Source organism: Podarcis pityusensis, assembly GCF_964106645.2.
Source record: "Podarcis pityusensis genome assembly, chromosome: 6".
Classification (NCBI taxonomy): domain Eukaryota; kingdom Metazoa; phylum Chordata; class Lepidosauria; order Squamata; family Lacertidae; genus Podarcis; species Podarcis pityusensis.
Window position 1 is genome coordinate 57,122,477 of NC_138030.1, and position 22,524 is coordinate 57,145,000.

General features: G+C 39.0%; 1 protein-coding gene across 5 annotated transcripts in view; it reads right to left on the reverse strand.

Annotated features, from left to right (window-relative positions):
• The window catches only part of GLIS1 (GLIS family zinc finger 1), a 204,017-nt gene that overhangs the window by 94,767 nt on the left and 86,726 nt on the right, over nucleotides 1–22,524 (reverse strand). For all 5 annotated transcript variants that reach the window (XM_081010662.1, XM_081010664.1, XM_081010663.1 and 2 more), the window contains 2 exons: nucleotides 18,965–19,163; nucleotides 9,874–10,966 (listed from right to left, as the gene is read on the reverse strand). In XM_081010662.1, the coding sequence (XP_080866788.1) occupies nucleotides 9,874–10,966; nucleotides 18,965–19,163 (1,292 nt within the window). The remainder of the gene's footprint in view (nucleotides 1–9,873; nucleotides 10,967–18,964; nucleotides 19,164–22,524) is intronic.

Sequence of the window (22,524 nt, forward strand, 5' to 3'; positions counted from 1 at the left end):
GAGAAGAAGGAAATGTGCAGTTGCTGCTTTTTATAGCCTCAGGCTGCAGATAAACAACCATTTAACCTGGAGAACTTCCAGTGACTAACCCAAAATGTGTGGCCTCTTGATTTTAATTCAAAAAACTAACCTAAAATGAAGAAGTTCCATTAATACTAGTGTGAATACTTTGAAGCAAGTGGTTTGAGAATTGTTTCCAGTAATGATGGACCTTCCATAAAAAATATTTAATAGCACAGGAGACCTCACAACAAAGTTTATTTTTGATCCTCTTCAATTTTGGCTTTGCTCTTTTTCATCCTGTTAACTCTTACTTATCGCTTCCTGAACCCTTCTAACTAAGCAAATATTCCCTTTTCTTTCTCATCTCCCTTAGTGCTTTCTTTGGGCAAGCTGGACACAATTCACTCTTTTAATCTTCCCTTAAAAGCCAGTGTTCCATGTTTTCAAACAATTCTTTAATTTCCTATCCTCTTAGTGAGTGCCAAAGACACTAAAATGAGAGATGGAGACTTGCCACAACAAAATGGAACTCCTATAGTTCCGGACATGAAAGTCAGCTGGCTGTTCTTCTAATATGGGGATAACCTCGCAAGAACATTTTAACTAATTAACTCTAATCCACCAGTTATGTGCATGTGGTTTTTTAAAGCAACAACTCAACAACATTACTAATATAGATTGCTCTTGTAAGATTAGAAATGTGAATCATAACATGAACATATTACAGTCATTGTTTATATGCAAAGCACATATCCCATATGTTATATAAAAATGCAGTCAATTGTTTAGGGTATCATAGAATTGTAGTGTTGGAAGGAACCCCAAAGGTCATCTGTCCAACTCCTTGCAATGCAGGAATCACAACTAAAGCATCCATGACAGATGGCTCAATGGACTAAAGAAGCACAAGTAGTCACTTGCAGTATTTCAGCCTAGACATGATCCTGCTTGCTAACGCCTTGGAAGTAAAACTTTTATCTTTGTCCTATTTGCCAAGAAATCGCTATGAATTTGTTTAATACAAAGTATTATTGGAACACATTCGTACCAACTTCCAAGTGATATGATGGGAGCAAGAAGGGAAGGAACTTGCTCTACAGGGGGCAAAATCAACCATGGAAAACAGAGTTTGGCAACACACAAATTAGCATTAGACCCCTAATGACTTGGGCTTGGATTAAGGCCTAGCAGTGGCACAGGCAAACAAGTTTTTATCTCAAGACGTTGGCTTTCTTAAAAGAAAAATTGAAGTCTAGTTCAAATGAAGAGAACAAAACAGAACACAAACTTTGGCAAAAGAAGTGCAAGCAAACAATAAGGGATGCTAAAAAAGAATTTAGAAGCACATTGCTAAAAGTGTACAGATGAACAACAAGAAGTTTTTTAATATATTAGTAGCAGGAGATCCTTAGATGGCAAGGGAGTCAAAGGTGTGCTAAGTAAGATAAGGAGACTGCTGAGAAGCTCAATTAATTATTTGTATCTGTCTTCACAATGGAAGATATAGGGCAAGTTCCAGTACCTGAACTAACTTTGGTAGGAAGGGAGTCTGAGGAACTGAAGTACTTGGCAAGGAGGAGAGATTAAGAGCTAGGCCAAACAGACAAAATAAAAACTGACAGATCACTGGGCCTCGATGGCATCCACTGGAGAGTACTCAAATAACTCAAATGTGAAATTGTTGGCCTTCTAACAAAAAGAGTAATTTGTCTCTAAGATCAGCCTCCATACATAAAGATTGGAAGATGGTCAACATAACACCATACAGGATGAGGGTGTCCTGGAAATTACTGGCTAGTTAGCTTAATGTTGGTTTTGGGGAAACTGGTAGAAAGTATTGTTAAAGATAAACTAAACAAGCACACAGAACAATAACAGCTGAAGCAAAGCCAGCATGGCTTCTGCAAGGGTAAGTCCCTCACAAACCTTTGAGAGTGTCAACAAGCATATAGGTAGAGGTGATGCAGTTAACATAGCATACTTGGACTTTCAAAAAGGTTTTGGCAAGGTATTTAGCAAAAGACTCATGAGTAAGCTTAGCCATCATAACAATGCAAGAACAGTCTGCTGGATCAGGTCAAAGATCTAACTAGTCCAGTATCCTGTTCTCACAGTGGCCACCCAGATACCTGTGCCAAACCTGCAAACAGGACCCCACCACAAGAGCCCTCTCCTTGCCTGGGGTCGCCAGCAATTAGTATTCAGAAGCATTATGACCTCTGACTGTGAAGACAGAGCAGAGCCATTAGGGCTAGTAGCCATTGATAATCTCAATGAATTTGTTTACTCTTCTTTTAAAGCCAGCCAGGCTGGTGGTTACCATTGCCTCGAGTGAGAGCAGGTTTCATAGTTTATGTACTGTGCAAATAAGTACCTTCTTTTATTTGTACTGAGTCTTCCAACATTCAACTTTACTGGATGTTTATGCATTCTAGTGTTATGAGAGGAACAAAAAAAATTCTCTAACCTTTGTTTCTGTGCTATGCATAATTTTATAAACTTCTATTATGTCACTTCTCACTCACTATTTCTCTAAACTAAAAAGTCCCAAATGCTGCGACTTTTCCCCATAGGGGTGTTACTCCATCCCTATCATCATATTGGAGCAAGGCTCTTCTTAAGTTCTGAGCAGCAGGTCCTCCAGCCATTCTTCTTAAGTCCCTCTCCTGTTTTTTCCCCTTTGAGCAGGCACCTTGGTGGCAATGCTTACTTTTCTGGGCTGTCTGGCCAAGCCCCCCTCTCAACATGTCTCAAACAATTCTGTGTGGAAAGGCCCCTGACTGAGAGAGCAGGCAAAGAAGAAGCCAGCCCAAGCCATCCATGCCAACATGCATTATGTGTACATGCATGTTGCTCTGCTCACATGATGCATGCTGACACTACTACATTGCAATATTTGAGTGAGCACCAGGCAGGTACCAAGAAAAGCAGTGAGCAAGCAGCAGTAACTTGCTAAGAGAACAGAGGTGTGTGTGCCATGTGGTCTGCTCTGCATACCCAAAGCTAGTCTGCTGCCTTAGGTGAAGTGGAGTACACTATCCTATCCTATCACCAGTGCTGAAGGAAAAAACCACTGCCGGTCCAGTTGGCTTTTAATGTGTGGCAGCAAAATGTCTTGAGATAGTGTTGGGAGTCCTGGATATGGTGGGCTTCAATCATTGCTGGCCTCTCTCTGTGAATGAGGATGAAAATGACTTACCTTCCCCTCACTTCAGTCACAATATTGGAATTCTGTTCTCAAGACAACGCACAAGTCTAATTTTTTTACTGTGTCAGCTTGCCCTCCGAAGGATGTTCAAAACCATTTCTGATCAGATAACATTAATTTCCACAGTGTAAAGGAATAATTTTAACTTGTTTAACCTGCACACAGAGGTTAATGGAGTAAGAGATTAGAAACACTTGGATGAAACTCCATGCATCAGGACTGTTTTGTTAGAGGCTTCCTGCCAGACCATAAAAGAGTCTTGATCAACTCCCCATTTTATCGTTCACTCATGTACTGCAAAGGTACCAACACAATTCATAGACGTAATCACTTGCAGACTTAGTAGGCACTCTCAGCTGACACAAATGAAAGATTTATTGTTGGGATGATGAAACAAAGAGCAAGTTGTGCAAACTTTACCGAGTTGGATTATGAAAACATGCTTTTTCCATTTCCCATTTTTAAATGCCTTGGGTGCAATTTCAAAACAAAGGCCAATATAAGTTATTCAGCAAAGCAAGTTGCATGGTATCAGGACACAGGAACTTCTTTGTGGACATACTATCTCTACACATAGGAAGAATAAAACAACACAGAGAGTCTGGACCACTTTGCTGAGTAAGTCTAATAATTCAAGCTTGCAGTACAGTTCTTTACAGAAAGTAGTACCACAAAAAGTATATGATTACTATTATTTATAATTTCTTTTAATTGTTTGATTTTTTAAAAAATAACTTATTTTTTTCAATAAGCTACTTCATGTTGATCAAGTCAAGATACAATTCACAAAAACAAATCTCTATAGAATCATACATGTACACAATCCAATATTCAATAAACAGATGTTAAACAGCCTAGGGAACAAGAGAGATGCTTGTGGGATTTTGCAGCATCAGTGCCACAGAGTTAAACTGTAGTCTTCCACCACTACTACCTGGATCAGCCCTGCAGGTTAGGAATGGAACAAGCAAAACACCCATGTGAAAAAGCTTATGCAGAATGATACCATGATCAATAGTATCAACCACCACAAAGAGATCTAGAAGAAGCAGGGTTCCCTCTTAGCCTTTCCCAGTACACATTATTCATTAGGGCAGGTGTCAGAAATCTTTGGCCCTCCCAATGTTGCTGAACTACAGCTCCCATAAGCCCCAGCAAGCATAGCCTATGGCCAGGGATGTTGCGAGTTGTAGTTAAGCAACATCTGGAGCTTTCCCACACCTGCATTAAGCTGACTAAGAAAGTTTCTGAAACCAAACTGAAATAAATCCAAGCAGTGTCCTCAGAGAGCTTCTATAAATGTCCTGCAACTACCTCCTTAACAATAATTAGGACTAACCTCTTTAAAGATGGCTGGAATTACCGCCTTGGACTTAGTCAGCCAACCCCTTACTGCTAGAAGTAAAAAGCCTGAGAAGGCAAGGATAGAGTTGAAAAGTGGGCCAAAATCCTTCAAGCATCTTGTCACCATTCTCAGGTTGCGACAAATGAAGCCCATCCCACAAAAGAAGACTATATGGTGCTCCAGACTCCTCACTGGACTATCTTGTGGCAACTGTGGCATCCACATAGGAAAGGATATGCTTAGCATTCTTTTTGATGTTCACAGCAAACATGTTACAGCAGTCTCCCAAAGTTTCCTTTACATCGGTATGGGGGCGTAGTTGCAATGGACCATAAGCAACAAAGGATACAGCAGTGGCAAAAGAGTATGCCTCTTTGCCATTATCACCACCACAGAATAGATTCAGCAGTAAGTTCTAGCCTGTGTTTGGTAGCATTTACATCAAGTCTTTTGCCACTTATGATCTAATCTATCAAACTCTTTCATCCCTCAACTCTGGGCAGAGGAGTTGCAATGCAGACTTTGCAAACTAAAATAGAACACCTAGGAGCCGTAATGTCAACCATTAAACTAATCTCTGCATTCCATAGGTCAACCAGGGCATCAACAAGCCATGAATCAGAAACATGTTGAAGGCTATCAATTCTGTGGGGAAGACCCATGCCAGCATTCCCTGCCAAATGGTTCAATGAGTGCAGAGCCCACTTTTTCCAAAATCAGCTCCTACTCAACTAGGCAAATACTGAAAGAACCCCAGTGAAGCAAGGTGTCTTGCCTTCATTTAGGTAAAGGAAAACGAGCATAAAGCAGTATAGGTGAATACCTACACTATATTTCATGACACATTGTTGTTAATAATGTAATGGTCACTTCCTGTGCTTTCCACATTTTATTCCCCTCTAATGTCACCATTTACAATTACATGAACACCACCACCACTACCACACCAGAACAACATGCATGTATGCATATATCAGCAACTCTAGATAACTCTTCATGCACCTGATGAAGGGAACCCTGGTCCACAAAACCTTATGCCATATATTTTTAGTTTTTAAGGATTCACAAGGCACTTTTGTTATTTTTGTGGCAATAGAATAACACAGCTACCACTCTGGAAATTTATATATTCATGAATCATTAATTAGACAGCTGTCATCCTAGTGAAATTTTTGAAACATAGATACTCAGGTTTAAAATAAGAAAATTCTGCAACTTAAACATATTCTTCAACACTTCATTAAGCTTACTGGAAGTTGTCTTTTATTAATAATATAATATAATATAAATTATACCTCACCAGCCCCACCCCAACACCTCTTCTGGTGGAAATAACATATTTACATTTGCAAACAGGGACTTAAAGATTATTGTATAAGATTGGGATCACTATTAATTGTTAATCAAAGTGGTGGTGAAAGTAAAAGATGATATGATAAATCTTGGGCGGGGAGGCTTTAAACTGAAAACATTTAAGTTGGATAATTTTTTGCTCTCAGACAATCAAAATTCCAATTGTCTGGGACACCAAATCTACAAAAGCTTGAAATTAATCTTCAAAAGTTCAAGTCTTAGAGGCATTGCATCATTATTTTTGTTGGATATATTTCTGATCATAATGCAGATGAGCACCAAATTTAATAAAACTAAAATAACACAAGTTAAGTATGAAACATAACAGGATATTGCAAGGAGATTAGGTAGTTTCCTTCAGACTACTTACACAGCCCAAAGAATAAAAAGAGAAGAAGACCAGGAGAAAACGCATACCCACACGCAAATGAAGGACACAACGTAGAAAAGGAATCAATTAATTAGAATATTCTAGCAGATAATACAAAAGGACTCATAAAGATTTTGGCACCAAATGCAAAAATGAACCTGCCCCCACCCAAAAAATATATATCAGTAATTCCTTTACAGAAGATAGAACTTTACTTTTCCTCTGTCTGCTGCTGAGAAAAGAGCACACTGGCTAAATTTAAACCAGCTGTAATGATGAGTGTTACAGTTGGACAGAAAGGAAGCTTACCTCATGAAAGTATTGTGGAAACTGCTGTTGGAAAGATAATAAAAGGATTAACTGCCATTTTAGTGGACCATTTACTTTTCAATCAAAATGTCTCATGTATTTCCTGTTCTCAAGTAGCCTGAATTCCAAAATTCCTTTGTCTATTACAGTACATAGTAGCAAAGCCTGTCATAAGAAATTAATAATTTTACATGGACAGGAGCTTTTATGCATATAGACAGGGAGCTACTTGTTGCCAGCCTCCTGTGAACACGTTCAATGCATATTTAGCCAACAAATTTTGCTGAACAGACTGGAAAGATACCCATAATCAAAGAAAATAAAAATGTGCTTTGGAAGGACATCAAGAGAAAAAGGAATCACTTACGGGGGCAGGGGGCGTAGGGAGAAGTACAGGGCCACGGAAACCACCCAACAATGATCGCTGGTTGTTGTTACTGATCTTGGCTTTAGAAACAATCTGCTAATTGTTTCTAAATTTACGCAGGGCATCAATGTGCACAAAATAATTCATACTTCGAACTCGTCGTTATTAACTTTTTCCAAAGATAACGTATTTTTTACAGTAATATTGCAGCAAAAAGCACAAATGCATATAGTCCTAGTACAGCAATGATTTTGAAGATATGTTTCCTTAAGATCTTAACCTTCTAACATTTTAAAACCAACGTTGGCGAGAAATATACATTTTAACAGTCCCTTCAGAGTCATAATCCTAAAGATGCATTTTTTACTTCAAATATTTAACTCTCTTTTCCTTTACTCATAGTTACTAAACAGTTATTAACAGTCTCCCCGGGCATCACAACTTGTTTTGTTATGCTAGGTTCTTTCATTCTGACTGGGTCACAAAAGCACATTCAAAATATTGCTCTGTCACCAGTACTGAAAGTCTTCTGTTATACATGAAAAATAGATTAATTATTTAAAGCGTATGCAACTATTTCATGGCCTATTTGCAACACAATATTCTTCCAGTGTTGCTCATTATTTAATACAGATTAACACAGCAACATAAAGACAGGAATCTCACAGTTTTCCTTACCCTGAATTACAACAGCTGGTTTGTGTGAAATGCTAACTGGGAAGGTAACATTAGAAAACTGCTATACTCCGTAAAATAGCTGTCAAACACACACTTCAAAGAAAATACGGAGAGGGTATTTCTTGCTGGCGAGTAAATCTAGATTTCTACACCACATCTTTCATCACTATAAAAAAGCAACTAACCAAGCTTTTCTAATTTTAAAACAAACTTTTATAAAAGAGACAAAGAGAAAAGTGAAGCCAGTACATTGGTTTTAACCACCTTTTTAAAAACAACTTACAAAATTATATAGCCAACTCTGCTGAGTAATCCAGATATTTTCATAGTTTCAAATTTCTAACTCCAACACAGCACAATGTGTCTTTAGAAGATGCAAACTGAAGGTTTAAATTTCTACATGATGCTTCCCTCTATTACTACATAAATTATCTGTTCTAATTGGCATGTTAAAATAATAGCATGGTTTTTTCAATAAACTAACTTTCGGGTAAATCTTATTTGTTCACAATTAGTATCTAGAAAACAATGTGCTTTTTTAGGAAAGCTGTGAATAATTTTTAATTGTTTTTAGATGGCTGGTCATGAATACACAAACAGAGACAGCATTATTTACCATTTTTAGCTTAATGGAAAAATTTAAAGTGTGCCATAATATATACATAATATAGTTTCAGATAAGGAAGATAAGAAGTAGTATAAAGCAGATTCTTTGTTGTCTTGATATTTCAAAATATTAAATAATAAATTGAACAGAGTATTGAGATTAAATAAAGTAAAACCATTGAAATTATAGAGAAAGACAGAAAGCATAATATGGGACATAGTGAATGCCCTATGGCTGATGCATAGAAGAAACTAGAGCAGACCATCTAGTATTTCACTATATTGTTTAACTTCCTCAGACAACCATTCATGTATACCTAGATATGCTTATGACTGTGATGTATGAGGAATGTATCACCAGCATAAGGAAGTATAACTAGACCTATGTTATTATTCCTTACCCTATGACTGTGCTTGGTAATAGCTCCAATATTCCCCAATGCTTGCTCTAAAGTCTTCTTGCTCTTTTTTAATGTAAAAGGACATCTTAGTTTAAAGGGAATGCTTGCCATTCCAGAATATCAAAGTCATAGTATGTAGTGAGTGTTCATTTTTTCAGAGCACATCTTCACTGTACTCCACTGAAACCTCTCCCCCACCCCCGCACCAAATCTCCAAAGTGCTTCTACTTGCTGATGTTTTGATGAGGCAACCCAATCTGCTGGTGTGGTTATTCCTTTGTAAGCAATACATTTGGGGTTGCAAACAAAAGTTTCATATTTCACTGCTGGGTTTGGAAGTTCTGACCAATCTTTCCTTGTTGTTATCTATTCTATTCAGGGTTTCATATTATTGCTGCTTTCAGCATGTGGAAAGCCAACTGCAAGTCATTAGCTTTTATTTTAATTGCCCACATTATTGCGATAACACAGGCAGAAACAACACTGTTCCAAGATACTCTCTTTGGAATTATAATGTGGCTTAGATCTGCCTGATCAGAAGAAAACAGCTTTATTTCAGAACTCTTCTTTTGAAAGTTAAATGAAAGCCATCCTAAAAGTTTTATGACATGCTCAACTGCAATTGTGAATGATAATAATAATTACTACTACTACTACTAGGATTCCCTTCCTTTTCTGCCATCTAATTATAAAGGCTTCTGCTCAGTTGGAATACTGTTCAAAAGGCAGAAGGAAAATAATTTTCATTAAATGTACTTCATGTTTGACTTAAATGTCACCAGAGGCACAATGACCCTTCCTTCATGTCAAATTGCTGCAGGCTGCTTTGATCATCATATTAATGTTCCAATGGCCATTTCAAAAATAAACAACTGTATTAGGAGTCAATCTTTTGCAGAGGGCAACAAAATATTATTCTTTGACATTACAACATTTATATATCAGACACTCCCCCCCCCCCAATATGTATATATTCCGTGCCCCTCACAACACCCCAAATCGTCTTGGAAGCATTACAGACCAAACTGCCAGAAAACATTACTGTGCTGGAATGATATTGTGAAGGAAGGAAGAGTGCAAAGAACTCAAGAGTGTATGTTTTTAGTCAAATTCTGCTTGGAAATAAGTTACAGGAAAAGCACCCTGATAATGCTGGAAGAGGATTTTTAAGAGGAGGAAGAAGTCCAGAGACATTAGCATGTTTCTAGTCAAATAAATATATTCCAGACTTACCATGCACTTGTTTGGTTTTTCTCCGGAATGAACCCTCATGTGAATCAGCAGTTTATAACGAGCATTGAAAGGTTTATACCGACGGACACAGCCTGTCCAGAAGCAAGTAAAGTCCTCTCCTTTCCTTTGATCAATGTGTGTTTTTTCTATGTGCCGGACCAGTTCATCTTGTTGATCATAGGCAGCACTACAGTCAATCCACCGACAGGCCTGCTTGCCATTGCTGGTCTCCTGCTCATCGCATTCGTTTGTCTTTGGAGACATGGAAGCATGTAAATGAGACAGCGTCCCTTGAGTTTGGCTTCGCTGCTGGTGCAAATGATAAGGTGGCGGCAGCTCTTGGTTATGCTGAAAAAGATCTGAGGTGGAAGAATATTCATCAAGTGGTTCTTGTTTTAAAAAATTCAACTTCTGACTGCTATGTGAAGTGTCTTGATGAGGAACACTAGCACTGTTCATTATAAGACAGAGGCTTGCATTTTCTCCTGTTTGCTGCATTTGCGAATGATCACAGTCACCTCGGACAATTTCAGTGGAAACTGGTACAAGGCATACCGAAGGGGACGGAAGATGACAATGGTTCCCAGGTTGGGAACAAGACTGGGGACGAGAGGCTTTCTGTGTACTGTGGAGAGCGATCTCTCCGGGAGAAGGGGAAATGCCAGTTGAATTAGTCCGCAGTCCATTCACGCAGGTAACCAGTGACGTTTGTGACGTGCGGATGATAGTTGTAATATCTATCCCATCAGCGGAAGACGGCAACATGGAGATGCATCTCTTCTTCAGGTTGCTTGCCTGGTGCCTGCTAGGATGCTGAGGGCTGCTGAGTGACAATGAGCCCAGGGAGGAGCTATGTTCATTATTAAACAAGTATGATGAAAGTGAATTTGTAAGGCCATTGTTCATTAGGTCTATTTCAGGATGAAAGCTGCCTGAGCTTCTCAGTTCCATTCCTTCGGTAATCCCTCTATGTGTGGAAACCTCAGAAAGGCCCTTGTAATCGCTCCGGCACTCCTGTTTTATATGCTGAGTAGTGTGGCTTCCATTCATGCACAGAGTGGTAGAGTCTGCTGATTCTTGAAATGCGGGAGGCCTGAAACACAGATTCATTTATCATCATTAAAGGGCAGAGAACTGTAGCATTTCATTCAAGATGCAATGTTTATTAAGCTCCTTAGCAAGGGACAACAGAGTTCATCTTTGTGTGTACATAATAACTGCATTTGAAAATTATTTAGCTGCTTTCTCTGGAAAAGCAGTAGCATCTCTTATAGTGTTGGTTTCACACATACAGAGCAAAGTACTGTTACAGCTGTTTTCAAAATGGCAGCACCTCAATAACCTCTACATATCTTATTCAGTGGGCATTGCAGACAAAATGTATTAAAGCATTATTTATATCTAATTCCATTCCCCCCCCACACTAATTGTATATAGAGCAGTTTAAACACAACAAATCAAGACAGTTGTGGATTTTGCTCACATGTCTGCCCAGAAAAATGAAAATAACATACTTTCAAGAAAAAAAAATATTAAAAAAAATTGTCCAGTAGCACCTTAGAGACCAACTAAGTTTGTTCTGGGTATAAGCTTTCGTGTGCATGCACACTTCTTTCAGATATACAATTTTTTTAAAAAATTATTTATTTATTTATTTATTTATTTATTTATTTATTTATTTTATTTTATTTTATTTTATTTATTTATTTTGACTGCATCAGACCAACATGGCTACCTACAAGGAATACTTTCAAGATATTTGCCTTTAAATACGTTATTTCCAGATGGAAAATGCACATCCTTCCCACTGAACAATGATTTATAATCTATTCCACATTGGAATCCGAACTTGAACACTGAGATAATTTATCTAATGGGGTTGGTTTGGTGTACAGATGTAGTAAAAGCAGGTGGTAGAATCCTGAGGTGGGAGATGTAATGGACTTCAGGCTGCACATTTTTTTAAAAAAACTTGCTGTAAGTAAGACCAACCAATAATTACACAGGGACCAGCCTTTTCTTTTTCTATTTGAAGCAAGGAAGAAGAAGAAGAAGAAGAAGAAGAAGAAGAAGAAGAAGAAGAAGAAGAAGAAGAAGAAGAAGAAGAATTTAAAATATGGTCTTTTAAGTGTAGAATGACTCAGTGCAGTCCATTCTACCAACTCTGGACTTCCCCATTTCATTCTGCTTCATGTATAGAATGATGGCATACAGGACAGAATTCAACTCTTCCCTTTAGAAGAATGAGAATAATGAGTCCTAGATGGCTAACTAACCCTGTTTTGCTAATCACTTTACTCATGTGTTTTCACAGTTTCTGTTCTTAACAGCTCAGTAGCCCATTCCAACAAAATAAGGGGGCAGTAGCTTTGCTGGGGAGGGGATAGAACAATTTACAGTTGCATTTTTAATGTCAATGATATATGCTTTGTAGAGGTGTGCATTTGTTTGGGACAATTGAAAAAAATTAACTATGTAGTTAATTTTTCATTCTTTCCAAAACTAATGATCAGAGTGTTCAAAGGGCAAAAGACTCTCAAGGAATGCTTTTGCTTACCCTAGCAGTCTGGTCTCCTGTAGACAGCAATGGGCAACTAGTACAAATGCCAGTTACAAAAACAGATACAACAGTACTGAATGAGTAACAAACTAAATGTGATTGTAGAGACAGAATAACTAAAACTAATGGGTTTTTTAAGAAGGGGAATGGAATGGCCGCTTGCTGTCTTCAATGGCGGTGAGCGGCAGCTACACCAGTCTCCTCTGTTCCGCAGACTCAGGGGAAGACGTCACTTCCCCCTCCACTGGTTGTGCAGGCTGTTGGGAACCGCCCTCAATTCCACCAATCTCAGGCAGGTCAGGGGGTGTGGCATCAGGGTCGGACCAGAGTGGAGACTGCAAGCCATACTCTTCATTCTGGTCCACACCCATCCCATTTAAGTAGGGCGTGTCTGGAACCAGAAGTTCATTTGGTGTTGGATTTTCCCTCCCACCCACCCTATGCCACTTGTTTTGGCTTTGCCCAAGGCTAAGCATGTATCCCGTCACTTAGTTCTATGTATATGTCCTGCATAATGTTCTATGAGAAAGAGCTATATAGTAAGTATCAGAAGCATGGGATGGAATGAATTTATTTTAAAAATAGTTCTACCCCACCTGCATACCACTGTTCTAACGCATCCCAGTGATTCCAAAATGTCACATTAAAAATAACTCAGAAAATTTTGACTTCTCATAAAATCACATTTGTCTGGGATGCTGGTTTGGCAAGATTTAGTCATTTATTTGTGGCAGGTTTACTATCCAATATCTTCTGAACCATCAAAGCTAGGCTTAGGATTTTTAATCGCACTGGAAACTTCCCTCTCTTTCCATTGAAACTCCACTTTCAAGCCTTTCATCTCTAGCATGATGACTTGTAGAAATTCTATTTCAAATAATGTTTATGACTTATTGTTTATAATATCTTAATCTTTTACACTTCATCTGATAATAACCAACACACCTGGTTTTTACAGGTAGAATAGTAAATACACATTTATTAACACATCTTAACAGATTGTTTATAAAATATGAGGCACACCAGTAAAATGAAAAATGATGTGGTATAAAATCTTTACCTGACATTTATTTGGAACAACCAACACAGCTTACTCATAGCTTTACAATGATTTGTGTTTTCCATGCAAGAAAACCCTGCATTTTCACAGTATCTTAATCTGCTACAAGGTATCAAAGTTGTCCTATTTGTGAGCAAAATTTCTGAAGTTAGGCATAGGCAACCTATAGTTTTAAGAGTTTTTGGTCCATTGACAATATAATTATTTTAATTTTGAAGATGTTGGCAAACCCTATTCTAGGTAATAGAGCTAAGCAGATTTTATTTAAACCACTAGCAGTAGCTGAATAAAAATGAACAAATGGCACTATTTATTTTAAAGCATTTCTATAAATCTTAACAACTGTAATTACTATAGTTAAGACTGTTGCTTAATTTGTCTTTGGTAAACTAGATATGTCTTGCTGGATCCTGGAGGTAAAAATCAGATTCCCCAAGTCCAATCCTAAACAGGATTGGATTGATGTTAGATATTCCTGGAGTTTGATGGGTCCACCTTTAAGATGGTTCTGTTATGGACCAGGTGCTTGTGATCATTCCCTCCATTCATTAGCAGCAGGTGTCACTGCACAGGTGTGGCTGCACTGCTCTGTGTGCAGGATTAGACTAGATGACCCTCTGGGTCCCTTCCAACTCTATCATTGTATGACTTCTATAGCTTTTATGACTCCTTCCAAACATGACACATCACTGCCACTTACTGAGAGGGAGAGGGGCAAGACAGTGGGAGCTTGGTGCAATGCAGGCACAGCACAAACACAGTGGCAAAAGCAGTGGATTGGCTCTGACTCAGTGCCTACACTACACCAAGATCCTGCTACCTTTCCTATCCCCCTCTTGGTGACAGCGGTGTGTTGCATTTGGAAGACCATAGACCCACTGGCTGCTCCCCCCTCCATTTCTTGAAAGCGTATGAATGGAGTGGTTAGGATGGCCCAGTTCCTGTCACTGAGGCATCTGAGACCTGTAGATCCTCACTCCTAGCAATTATGCCCATTGCTCTCAAGCTTACAGATCTCTGAGAAGGCCAAGAGGCAGGATCAGGGCTTAGTTTGGAGCCTAGAAAAACTTCCAAGCATCTAGAAAATGTATCTGGTAATTCCAAATTAATTTGTAATTGGATTTTACAATTTGTGATGAAATAAGGCATTATGGGTCCATTAGACTCATGCAGTTAAGCTCGTTATCAAATATTTTTAACTGCCACACATAAGAGACATTTATTATGGCTTGGCCTACTTGTTTAGGATCCTTCTATTTATAAAGATAATACACACGCTCATACACTCACAGGCACTGAGGCGAAGCAAGGGATGTGATGTTTCTTAAAAGATTTCCAGCTCTGCTACTTAATATAATAACTGAAAGAAACAAGATAGTCTTCCTAACATAACTTCATTCAATTTTCTTCAGATATTTTTACACACATATATAAATTTCCTAGATCACTCCACTGCAAGTTTTGAAAGTTTTCTGCTACATTTTCACAGCTTCTGCAACATGCTCCTTCTTCTGCTTTTATGACTGAATCCAGCAAAAGCGTTATTTTCTGTGCCTAATAATGGATTATCTGAAAAATTGCCAATATTAGCTGTTTATCAGGACCAGTTGCAGCGAATAAATGATTAGGATTTTTCTATCAAAACATATGTTTCTCATTTATCTATTCTATGCAGTGAAAATGTACTGCATAGCTTTCAAAGCCATGAGATGAACTTGTGGGTAGGAGAAGAAGAAGAAGAAAAGGTTCTCTCTGGAATACAGCTCTTAAATAAGTCAAGGAGGACTGGAAGAAGATAAAGGATTTCAGCATATTAGGTTAAATGGACATTTTATTTGCAACAGTCAGTTGTCTAGAACATGTTTTTTGCTGATGGCACAGATGGTATAAGCTTTTATTGGGATTTTCTTTGTGGTTGCAAATCTAGGAATTAAAGACAGAACCACAGAAATTCTCTTTTCTGTTATTTATGGACTGGGAAGCAGGAATGACCAAAATGACCACAGCAAAGGAAGCTTCCAGTATACTGTTATCACAATGCTTCCCCTCTATTGCCCGGTAGTCTCAAACCCTAGTGAAACTGTAACTTTAATGTAGGTTAAGGATAATGGACACCACATGCTTATGTTTTTAACCTCAGACAGGACCTTTCTCTTGGATTCATTTTCATAGAACTTATACACTGAACTTTTAAATGGTGCTACATGAAGAAAGCATGGTAGCACACAAGGACAGCCTTTCCCCCACAAATGGCTTTTGACTCAAGACCAAAATCGGGAAAGTAGATACTCAGGCTGCACACTATATTGGCAGGTACTTATGAACTCCAAAGTCTGAACTACCAGCAAAACTACATGTGATGGCAGCAGACCCACGTCACTGAGTGTTGATTGCAACAGTAAATCGGCATGTATAAAGCAGGAAAGGGGTGGATAGAGGGGAAATTGCAACATGGGCACGGTTTTACAGTGGTTCTGTTCCTACCTACAAAGTCATGCTCTGAGTGTAGCACTGGGAGACTGTGGTAGGACTGCACAAAAGTGTCATTTGAGTTAAGAAAATATCTAGAATCCACATGGGTGTCTGTATGAATGAAGATGAGAGGATCAGAAATTAAGCTGGGCACTGAAAAATAAACTGCAAAACTACTACCCCCCGCAAAAATGCATATATTATCTCCTAGTTACCAGTGAACAGAGAATCCACTGACAAAATAATGGGCTATATTAAATATTTGGCCACTGTAGGAGGAAAGCTCCTTTTTAAGAGCTGTGGTGGCATTTGGAGGAATCCTATCCACGGTACTCACCGGGTTTAGAAAGGCTGAAGCTTAGTGAAGTATCAGCAGTCAGAAATTTGCAAAGCTAATTGCTGGTTGGGGTGTGTGTGTGAACTTTAAAAAATACCACAAGATTGTGGGATGACATCACAGCAAGGGGCTCTTAATACATCTACAGAAACATAAAATTATGTGGGACCTGAAGTGCCAAAAGTAAGCAAGAAAACAAACAAACCATGGAACCCCTGAGGAACACTGGCATTCATTCTACATTCTTCCAGTTTCTGAGAAAAAGGCAAAGCCTACAGAGCCCAAGCCAAGCTTTAGGAGTAAAGGGAATTACCCCAGTCACCTGCTGCTTTATATCACAATAGCGGCTCTCTCAAGTTCTATGGCACATAATCCTGTGTTGTTCTGGGAATCTTCCCTGAGACAGAGTTGTAAGGAGTTCATATTTCGTAAGGGAGTACTATGATCCCCTGTATACAGGCATCTGTCATTTCCTCATTATGGATTTTTCAAAAAGCTCCTGAAAAGATCTAAGCAAGGTCTTCTCTTCCTCCTTTTGTTTGCTCCAACCCCAATTATCTTTGCATCATAATTGTATTCAGTGAAAGAATAAAACCAGATTGTTAGCAGTAAGTACCATGTGGATTCATAACAGGGTCAAGATGGAGTTAACAAACATATATAACAAAATCAAAAGCAGCTAAATTGCCATGAATAAGTTAAGAGCCCTTGTTTCCTCATGCCATGTATATGGAAATTTGAATAAGATGGTTCTAGACATGGAGCATTTATGAATTAAAGTATCTCATATAAAAGTTTCAACTTTGGAGGGTATTTTCCCCCCCCCTCAAGATTCTCAAAAAGGTCAATATTGTTCAGTGAAAAAGCAGAGTAATTGATGGATCACCTTTAAAAAATAAAAATTCACAGCAAGTTTTTCTCAACAATTGACATCTTCTTAGAAGGGTACCAGATTCAAACTTTGCAATAATGTTACCTTATGTAAGTAGGATAAAAAAAATGGTTGTTGTTTTTTAGTTTTCTATCCTTAAAAAAGCACAAAAGTCTTAAAGGATTATTTTTTTATAAGGGGGGAGGGAGAGAGATAGAGATACAAATGTCTTGTTGACTAGATGGGAACTTATAATATCCTCTTATGGGAAATACTGCTGTGGGGATTGTTTTATTATTTTCTACCTTCCTTCAAGTTGTATCTTGAAAGCATCCTTTTTCTAGTACTTGAGGCCAGATCCCTGATTCATTCTAAACTCGAGTCAGCAGCTTGTCCAGAACCCAGGAATTATTTTCTTTGGATCTACAACAAATTATTTACTGAAGATGGGATCAAGCCTCAAACATGGAATTAATGCACTCGATAACTGAGGTGCCCTTCACATCATCCATAACAATTGGCCAAGCCGGCTGGGACCAACGGAAGTTGTAGTCCAACAACATCTGCAGGGCTACCCTTGAAATAAGTAATTGGAAAGGAGGGTGAATGTTGAGCAAAAATCCTCTTCTTTACTTACCATCCAGTCATCAGCTATTCATGCTGCATGTTTGGCTAAAGGGCATGAGCAACAAACCACCTCTTGGAATGGCAAATCTTGATCTCATTTTGACTACAGGAAACCATATCAGAGATTGTGGCAATGGATAAAGCCTATTTCAAGAAGCTAAGAGGAAACTATTGCCTCCCCCCTCCCCTCTTTTGATTCTTAGAACTGGAACACAAAAGAAGGGCATACTTAAAGGTACAAGGTGGAATGCTCTCCCCTGGGAGGCTTGCTCAGCGCCTTCCTTACATATATTTAGGCACCAAGCAAAAACATTCCTCTTGTAGAAGAATACAGGGGTGGGGGGAGGGAAGGAAATGTTCTGCAGCCTCCAAGACTCCTGGTGCTCTAAAGCATTTGCCTGTCGGGGTGAAAGTAAACCAGACTAAAAGAAAAGGGAAATGGGAAGAAACAAAGTTGGTACTGAAATCTGAGGCAAGGAAACTTAAAAAAACAAAAACCACTGCTCAAGCCCTGAGGAGGATGTGGAGTGGGTGATCCTTGCTATTTCCCAACCTCCATGGATCCAGGAATGTCAACAACTGCTCCTTCATCTCCGCTTGTCTGCTGATACCCATGATGCCCATTCTGGACTGTGCAACAGCACACCCTGCTTTTGTGCCCTGCAGGCAAACCAGACTGAAGACTGACCTAGCCAGGTCCGCAGGTGGGGCATCCCCACTCTTTTGGGCCCCTGAGTGGCCCATTATTATTTTTTAATTGTTGGTGGGCAATCCGCCAGCCCCCGTGGCCAGCCAAGGCCAAAGCAGAGGGCTGCGCAGGGCTACTGCTTCCCACTCTCGGCCGGGAAAAGCTGCAAAAATCATCAGAGTTACAGTAAACGGTCGTTCTCCTGGCTAATTAAACAATCTGTGGCATTTTAAACTAGGGGGGTGTTGTTGTTGTTGTTTGTTACTATGTTATGTATTTTTGTAATGTTACGTTTTGTAATGTTATTTTTGTATGTATGTTGTAAACCACCCTGTGATCCTTGGATGAAGGGCAGTACAGACAGTTAATAAATAAAAAGATTAATAACCCAAGTTGGCAAAATAGCATAGTGTGTAACTGCTGACAACTTCTGAAACGATAAGAGCACATAAGGCAGTCAAAATTGAAAACGATACCTTGTATCTGAGCGAGACAAGTTCAGCTGACTAACATGTAGGAGTCTTTCACAAGGCAACGGGTGGTCTCGGGTAAGCGAGCTTCCTGAGTGGATGAGCAGGTTCTGTCTACACACGGGCCCCAAGCTATTTGTCATCTCCACATCCATCAAGTTATTCTTCTCAGATATCAAATTACAATGATTGTAGGCACCATTCACTGTTAAAGAAAGGAGAGGAGGAAGAGAAAAACATAATGATGAGCTCCTCAACAAGAGTGGTGCTGTATCTTACTTGTTTCCGTCACCACGATCCACCTACTACTGGCAGTCTGCCTCAAGAAATCAGGAGAGAATGAAAAAAAGTTTCAGAGTAATCAAGGTCCAATTCCTAAGGAATTAACCACTGACACTGATTGTTGCTTTCCCTACCACCACCTTATATTGAAACCTGAATAAATGATAATATTTCTAAGAACATTTTCTTTTACTACCGGAGGAGATGAAACAACAGTTTTTGTTTTTAGTTATTATTTCTTTTGGGGGAGTCTTGAAGGTTGAGGGGGGATGGGAAGTGGCACTTTGACCATAGGCCCTGAAATGTTCTTCTGAAACATAAACATTGGATACCAAATTCTTGCCGGTCCAGGTTGCATTTTGGTTCTATTCAGCCACCCAAGTCTTTACCAAGCAATATATTGAGGCAAGTGTTTGCAAAACAAGAATGAATTCAGATCTTGTGGGTCCATCCCTGGCAGCACGTTACTCTTTTAAAAAATGTGAAATGAGAAAAAATAGGAATGTAAAGATTATTTATGCAACACTGAAAAAGTAGCATACATAACTGTGCTTCACTCCTCCTGCCTTTAACTGAAATAATTAAAATGTGTGTGAACTGAGAGCTCTCACTTATGTGCTAAATTGCAGTCTCCATTTTTACTGATTTTCTTTTATACCTGAACATTGGCCCATTTTCATTGCACAAACTATAAGAATAGATGGCCTTCAGAAATGCTCTTTATAATGTGCCAGCTGCCTGACTTTTGACTCATTATAGGATAGTGTATATGAGCTGGCTTCTAATGAGATGCTCGTCAAAATCATAGGTTCCTATTTCTTTGCCACACGCAATCTAGAGTTTGAATTGTAGCCTGTTAGACAGTTCAGCTGGATAACATGCTAGTCTTGAAGGATACAAGAAGTCCTGGAAATGTGCCCATGTGCAATGCTTTAACAGCCATATCCATTTCAGTTTCAAAACGTTATACTATCAAAGCATGAGAAATACAGTGACCCTAAATGTATTTTTAAAAATCACAATAATAATAAATATATTTCAGAAAGCATACAGTACTCCTTATCAAAATAGTTTTTTTAAAAGCTGTAGATCAGATCCAGAGTTAAATGTGCATAGCAAGGCTGGTGAAAGTTGACTTCCTTGCCTTGCCACACTCCTCCAAGGCTCAGAAACCCTGCTGAATGGGTGGGCTGAACGAGTAGCACTGAATGCTATGGGAGATGAGCTCCTCATAGAAGCTTCCCATGGTTTTCAAGGATCCTCACTTCCCACACAGCTTCCCTCATCCAGCTGGGTATCTTGTAGGAGAGCTGCCAGTAGGAGTCAGCAGAGAAAAGTGTCTGCTAGTCCGGACACATATGCTTAACACTAGATCCTGCCCAATGAAATAGCCATAATTCCTCTTTGAGGCATGTAGCTTTGGGGAGATTACCTCTTTGAGGAAGTGAAATCTGTAAATTCCTTGGTAGCTTGTCAATGCCACGGTATTTTTAATGGACATATTTACTTGGAAGTCCCACTTTGTTCAACAGAGCTCACTCCCAGGTAAGCATACATAGAATAGGAGCCACAGTTTTGTAAGTTGTTTTGGTTTCTAGAAGTAATAACCACAATTTATACATAGATCCACTTTCTCATAAAGTTATGGAAGTACTGCATGGGTACATTTTTCTCATTTAAAATGGTGGTAGAGTGGTTACATTTTGTAACCCATCAGATTTCTCTCCCTCTCCCAAGTATCTCACCCAACATCAAAGTGCTAAACTGTTTTTCACATATGGGATGGGTTTAGTACCAGGAAAAATCCTGTGGGTGTACATCTTGCATAGCTGCACTCTTTCATTGCTTGGGCAATACAATTCTGAAATTCATTAGCAGCCATTTTAGCACTTTTACCATGATATCATGACACAGAAACCAAAGGCATGAACTGGACTATTTACAAGAGCTGAACTACATGCATACAGAAAACATAGATGCTACTGGGGGAACAATTTTAAAGAGAAGTATCAACACAATCTTCATAACGTTAACAACATTTACCTCCCCAGCGGGTACCAAAACTAAAGCCAGAGAAGTATTATAAAGTTGAAGCCAATTGGCAATATGCATATGTTTACAACGTAAGTTTAATATGGATAGACTTTCTAATAAAATGTCAGATCATCTTCATGCCAAATTCCTATTTTTTTAAAAAATGCAGCAGTAACAATAACAGACAAGCCATGGCAATAAAGGAGGGGTTTCCAACCTTTTTGACTCCATGGCTCTCTTGACCAACTACATTCTTTCTGCAGCACCCCTGTGGAGCTCAGAAGCCCAGTTATGTCACCCCTTGCCTGCAGAGCTGGCAGCCTCTCATCCTTTTTTGAACAACCTCCCTTGTGGAGTGTTCCCTCATCCTCCTCTCCTTTGGAGTCCTCTGGACAGCCACTGCTGGCGCCCCCTGGTCTCTGAGCCGCTGCCGCCCCCCGCCCCAAAGAGAGGTGCCTCCTCACCATTGGTGCAGGCTCCCTGGTGCCCAAGCACCCACAAAATTCCCCATGTGAAAGCCTTTGGTAGGCAGAGACACAAGGAAGGAGTGCGGCACCCTTGACCATAATTCAAGGCACCCCAGGGTGCCATGGCACATTGGTTGAAAAACCACTACAATAAAGCATTTCCTGTTAATCCAGAAACACAGAAAAGAGTTTAAAAAGTGGCCTACAATACAAATTCTAAATTCAGCTTAGTATTAGAAACAATTAATTAGATGTAAATCAAGCAAGCAAGAAAAAGGAACATTAACATGATGCAAAACTAGAAAATCTTTATTTCTATTTTTTGTGCATCCTTAACACAGCTGGGGGGGGGAATGGACTACTTTACAGGTTTGGGGCTATGCTTCCTGTTTCAGTGGTGTCAGAAGAATTTTAACCTAGAAAATGAAGCTTACCAATAGCAGATGAAAGGAAAACATTTTCATATTTTATACTTAAACTACCAATACCATAGTAGTTCAAAGCATCTGGAAGGCACCATGCTGCCTACCCCTATAATATCTGCTTACTTTCAATACAATCACAATAATTCCAAAATTTACATTATACTAGTCTTAGTTTACAGACAGTAAATCTAACAAAATAAAACTGTTCCTTACTTTCCAGACTAATGTCGCAGGGGGTTAATGTGTCCAAGTTTAACTCTAGGTCACACACACATACACACACACTTTTCTTCCAAATGTTAATTAAAATACTACAAGAAAACTATGGCTTTACACTTCAGTATTGATTTCAGACTCT